The sequence below is a fragment of the Chiloscyllium plagiosum genome, chromosome 20 (genome assembly GCF_004010195.1).
Source record: "Chiloscyllium plagiosum isolate BGI_BamShark_2017 chromosome 20, ASM401019v2, whole genome shotgun sequence".
NCBI lineage: Eukaryota > Metazoa > Chordata > Chondrichthyes > Orectolobiformes > Hemiscylliidae > Chiloscyllium > Chiloscyllium plagiosum.
In genome coordinates this window covers 8,257,576-8,263,406 of record NC_057729.1, presented here as the reverse complement: position 1 = coordinate 8,263,406, position 5,831 = coordinate 8,257,576, and the positions used below count along the sequence as shown (strand labels likewise).

Here is a 5,831-nt window from a genome sequence, read left to right as displayed (position 1 = left end):
TTCTTTCTTTCCAAAAAACACCTTTAGGCAAATATCCTATGCTACCATATTATACCCTCCATAGGCAGAGAGTGAAGATAGAATGAAAAGCCAGTCTTTACTTGGAATAGGTTGGTTCACAAGAAAATCATGACTGCTATATATCCCCAACACCACACAACTCTTTGTAAGAGTAAGTGCCTCTTTGTGTGTTGTTATGAAAAAATGCTTTATTAAAAATACTGATTTCTGAAACCACTAGATGGAAAATCCTAATTAAATACTTGTTTGAAAAGGAAGACTAAAAATTTCATTCCAGAGGTTTGAGCTCTGAGTCAATGATGGCAACAGAATTTATAATTATTGTACCTTGCATATACCAACACTGACATGAAGCTTACTTGTCAGCAAAAAACTCATCAAAGATAATGAGCTTATGGAATCTCTCAGGACTGCATGTCTGTCCAACTAAGAAAACATTAAGGCAACTACCTGCGATATTCAACTGGGTAGGGATAACCCATCCAGTCTAACCACTTGGATCCTCGCGAATAGACAGAATTCCCAGACTTGATCAAATCAAGTTACCATTTAGATATAATGGGACTCGACCATGTTTAAATTACTGATCAGTTGGAGAGGGACAGTCATGTGAAAGGTCACCCTTCTGCACATTTGAAACATAGTTTCCCTGCAGTACAGTTAAAACAACTAAGTTACCAAAGAATCAAGAACCTGGTCTCCAACTCAATTTACAAGCATTTGAACGCTATTTGCTGCTTGTAATTATTCAGGTGCCACAGACAGAGATTTCTTCAAGGAATTCAAACCAACACTGTTGTCATCAGAAAAAAATATAGTCAAATCATAGAATGCCTACAGTGCAAAAAAGTGGCCCATCCAGTCTGCACAGACCCTCTGAACAGCACCTCACCCAGACCAATTCCCCACTACCCTTTTCACTGAATATCCAGAGACAGCTGCATGGGGAAAGAGGGAAACCATTCAACTCCTCATCATCTGATCATACCAATGTACTCAAGCAATCATTTAACCAATACACTGTGGAATCAGAAACAAAAACAGAAATTGCTGGGAAAGGTGCTGCTCCGAGGTGTGTAATAACATCTCTGAACAGGTTGACTGGGTAAAAAAAAGTCTTCTAAGCAGGAGGCTGGAAGGATACAGCAAACCAGGCAGCATCAGGAAGTGGAAAAGTCAATGTTTCCTGAAGAAGGTTATACCTGAAACATTGACTTCTCTACCTTCTGACACTGCCTGGTTTGCTGTGTTCTTCCAGCCCCTTGCTTGTCTACTTTGGATTCCAGCATCTACAGTTTTTGTGTCTCTAAAAAAAGTCTACAGCATTCAGGGAAAATAACAAATATAATTAACAAGGCTTGGCCCTTGTGGAGCTGTAGTAGTGTTCCTACTTCTAATAACATCTCTGAACAGTTGGTTAGAAATATCTACATTTAACAAGGGACAGAGTGTTACAGTGGGAGTAGTCTCTTTGAAATATTGAAAAGGAGGAGGAAGAGAAATTTGTTTAGTGACAGCACAATCACCTGATGAAGGAGCAGCACTCCAAAAGCTAGTGCTTCCAATTAAACCTGTTGGACTAAACCCAGTGTTGTGTGATTTTTAACTTAGCATCAAGGTGGGGAATGATGAAAATGTCAGACAATGATCCATTAAAGAAGGCTGAGATTCGGTTACAGGCCTAAACATTTCCTCATATAGTTCATTGTCAAATTGTGTTTGGTAATGTGCTTTGAAACATCTTGGGAAAATTTAACCACATTAAAGGCACTACGTAAATGCAAGTTGTTGACATTTTCAAAGCGACAGAAATGCAGCAATTTGTGCTAGTTAGCAAAAGAGGAATAGAAGAAACTTACAAATAGGAGTAATCCTGAATATAAATAAAGTATTGGAAAGGAAGCAGTATTTCCTAACCAACAGTTTTAAATAAATACTTATAAGGGGGACTAGGTGGTTTTGCAAGACAGTGAATTTATGTCTGAAGCAAACTTCATGTCTTCAGTCTCTGAAATTAATTCTGATAATTCTGAGTCATCAAACTAAAACAATAAAACCTGATCCAGCAGTTGTAGCTTGCCTTAAAACGTATAATTTATCACTATGGTAATGAATAAGCTGCTGAGCTCTGTAAAAAGAAAGTTCAGTTGTTCTAATAAGGGAGAACTTTACTCTGGTTAGTCCTGGTATTCATTTGTCGGATATGCAAAGTGAGTGCTAGCCTCCAAAGCCTTTCTCTAGTGAGATGTAACTGACCTTGAAATTGCTGATTGCAAGATAAAGACAGTCTTAAGTCCTGCCACTGTTTCCTTCCTGGAGATAAACTTGAACTTTCCAATCAACAGAAAAAAAATGTGACTGTAGTCATTAGTCTTTAGAATAACCTTCTTCTGAGACTCTCAGCCAGGCAGGGTGTGCGAACAATTGACTGATCATTCAATCTCTTTTTTAGCTTATTATACTCTCACTTCATGCAGCCAATTGTCCTCTGATTGTCCATAAATTGGACCGATAAACTCCCTACCTTCACCCATGATTGCTCTCTTGACCTTACCATTTTATGAATCCTTCCTACTCCATTGTATAAATCGGTCTCTTCTGTGATGAGGGTTAAGAATATATTATTTTTGTTTGTGAGCTGAAGTTCTAAACTGGAGAAAGAACTAATTTTTGCTTTCAGTTCTGTGAAGATCTGACTTCTTTTTAAACAAGGCCAGCAAGTTATTTTTGAACAGTGAGCTAAAGATAGCATGTGATTTTAGATAAATGACTAGCCAGCTCCCTGGTGAGACAAACAGAAATGTTTGCTGACTTGATGCTGACAATCCAGAGAAAGAGAGTAAAAGAGAGAGAGAGAGCAAAAAACTAAGAAGCCCAGAAGCAAGATTATTCAGACAGAAACTAGTTCAGTCAAAGTGAAGAGGTCCCTAACAGCAGAGATGCTGTTGTTAGCAGTCCAAACAGTCAGGGCTGGGAAAAGGTATAGTCACAGATTTCCTTCATAGCAGATGTTCATATTTGAAAACCACATACAGAAGTTCTAAGTTGTGAACAAGCAATTACATCTTGGATGTTTAACAAGATTTCAATGATTAATCATCTGGACCCATTTGATAATTTGCCTAATTTTGCAAGTACTTCAGTGACTGGCATTTCTAAGATACTATGGAGAGCTGTTAGAACACAAGGTACCAGCGACCAACTCTTGGATAAATGCAGAGCAGTAATGTACTGAAATGAATGGAGAGCTTGGTCATAAAACCCCAACTGCATTTTACTTTCATGGTCCCAGTCAATCTTTATTACATTCCGCAATTAATCCACAGTTGCTCGCATTATCCTGCACACACAATGAAAATATGCGAGAACATGTCCTATTTCAGTTCTGTAATGCATCTTTTTATTGACCTAAATAGAGCAGCTTACTTCCCCAGCAATCATAACCACAGCCAGTTTGACCTCATTTGTTTTCTAGAAAGCTTATTATTTTCAAACAAACAGGCAGCAATCAATCCAAAGACTGAACATTATCTTCTGTTAGATGATGAAAATCATGCTAGTTGAGATTAACAATTCTTTGATATTTTATTTATCCAGCAATTCCTTATCCCTGCAGATTCTTAGAAGCTGACAAGATTTCCAAGTCAAAAATTGAAATAATAATGTTAAGATAAGAACTGTGTACTAACGTGTAAAAAATCTCTTTCCAACTCTGGTAGTGGGGTTTTAATGAAAGTCTGCTCTTTGTCAATAGTGCTGGGTCAAATTAATTGAGTGAGCTGAATGCAGTTTTTAATGTATGTTTTGAACTAGACATCATTTGGTTCTAGTAAGCACTAGACTGTCATTTTTCCTCAAATAAATCACAACGAATTGCACGAATGATCAGACAATAAGGGAGCAGGCAGTATCTTCTGAGATAGGTGTTAATGCATAGTGTAGTGGTGAGGGAGTTCAATATATAACCATGCTGAACCTACTGCAGCCTGCAAATGCCTTCATTTTAAGAATTATATCTTCATTCAAATCTACCAGGGCTTCACTCTACAATATTTCTGCAAACTCCTTCAACCCTAAAACCTTCTGAGAACTCAGCATTCATCCAACTCTGTAAATCACTCATTTCCTTCATCTCATGGCAACAGGGCTTTTAGTTACTTAGGACCCTAAATTCAGAAATTACCTTCTAATGCCTTTTCATCTCTCACTTCAGCACGCTCTTCTACTTTAAGATGCTGCTTAAAAGGCTGTAAGCATTTGGTCATTTGTCTTAATGTTTCTTTCTTAGGCTCAGTGCCAATTACTGTCTGATTATGCTCCTGTGGATTTTTTGCTGTGTGATAAAGTAATGAGTAAAGTTACTGTTGTTTCCAGAGGATGGAAAACAATCCTGTTGCAAACAGTAACGTCTCTCTTTGAAATAAAAAAAATTAATTTCATCTGCTCTGCTATATGTGCTGCATTATTAGAGGAGAGAGACGGGTATCTTTTAAAGAAAATGAGAATTATTTTAAATTCATTTCGAAAGCTGATTAAGTTACACATTTTCTTGACAGCATTTGTTGTAATAAATAGCCACTTAATCCAAGCTTAGCATTTCTCCAGAGAAAACTCATGTTTTCTAAAAATAGGCCAAAATGTTATTACTTCATATATAGTGAAACACTGATTGATGACATAAAATGAAATAATGATCCGAATACCAACGTGAATAGAAAACCAAAGGCAGCTCTATGTTTTACTGAGACATTCCTTGAAAATAAATACAGTTTTAATTTGACTAATTTTCAAGCTTGAGTTTATTGCCAGTTAGTGAAAGTTGGTTAGCTCAGCTGGCTGGGCAGCTGGCTTGTGATGTAGAGTAATAACCAACAGCATAGATTCAAATCTAGTACTAGCTAGGGTCACCTTGAAGGACTCTCTTTCTTGACTTTTCTCCTGCCTTAAGTGTGGTGGCCTTTAGGTTAAACCAACGCTTTTGTCTCGAATAAGGGAGCATCCCTATGCTCCAGTAAAACTGTGGGGACTTTTATTGTAAGTTATATTAAAAGATTTTTCAAACTCATTTGTTCATTTAGACTCTTTTGGGTGGAATTTAAAATTACAGACACAAATCTTCTTATCTGGTTCAGTGCCATTATTCCCACGAGAAATAGTTCACATTTATTTGGTGCTATTTTTCAACTTCTCAGCCAGAAACCTTCCCAATCGAAACAGTGCATAAAATTCCAAGAATGCATAATTCTGCTGTCATTAAGACTGCATAATATCATCAGACCTCATCTCTGTTTCAGCTCATTTGTTGCAGAAACCCTCACTCATCTCATTTTTGTCTTTAGTCTTGCAGCCATCAACAATGCCGAATGTATGTCCCATTTTTAATAGGATGTGCCACATTTTTGTGGTTTATAGTACACCTAGCCACTTCGATAACTGACAGTGTGTAAGTGAGGGTTTAGAGTGGCAGATGGATGAAAGGTGGCTTGCAAAGGGGGACCATGCAATTGAGGCGATAGGATGCCAGGTGGGTCATGGTGGGCTGTTGAAGGGCTTATGCCTGAATCGTCAACTCACCTGCTCCTCGGATGCTGCCTGACCTGTTGTGCTTTTCCAGCACTACACTCTCAACTCTGAGCTTCAGCATCTGCAGTCCTCACTTTCTCCGAGTTGATTTCAACCTTACTGTGAAGCTTCTTCCAAGGATGCCTACCTTGAAGAAGTTCTCCTCCTCTCCTTACAAAGATCTCAGTGAGTCTCTCTCTGACTGTACTTCCCAAGTCCTCACCTCTGTCCTGAAGCTCTTCAGCCAT

General features: G+C 38.1%; 1 protein-coding gene across 1 annotated transcript in view; it reads right to left on the bottom strand.

The window, feature by feature from the left end:
• LOC122559948 (solute carrier family 12 member 5-like) overlaps positions 1 to 5,831 on the bottom strand; it is a 125,182-nt gene extending 119,351 nt beyond the window's left edge. Inside the window, exons 1-3 of the mRNA XM_043710057.1 lie at positions 5,807 to 5,831; positions 4,205 to 4,354; positions 1,010 to 1,041 (exon numbers count right to left, since the gene is read on the bottom strand). Coding sequence (XP_043565992.1) covers positions 1,010 to 1,041; positions 4,205 to 4,354; positions 5,807 to 5,831 — 207 coding nt within the window. The remainder of the gene's footprint in view (positions 1 to 1,009; positions 1,042 to 4,204; positions 4,355 to 5,806) is intronic.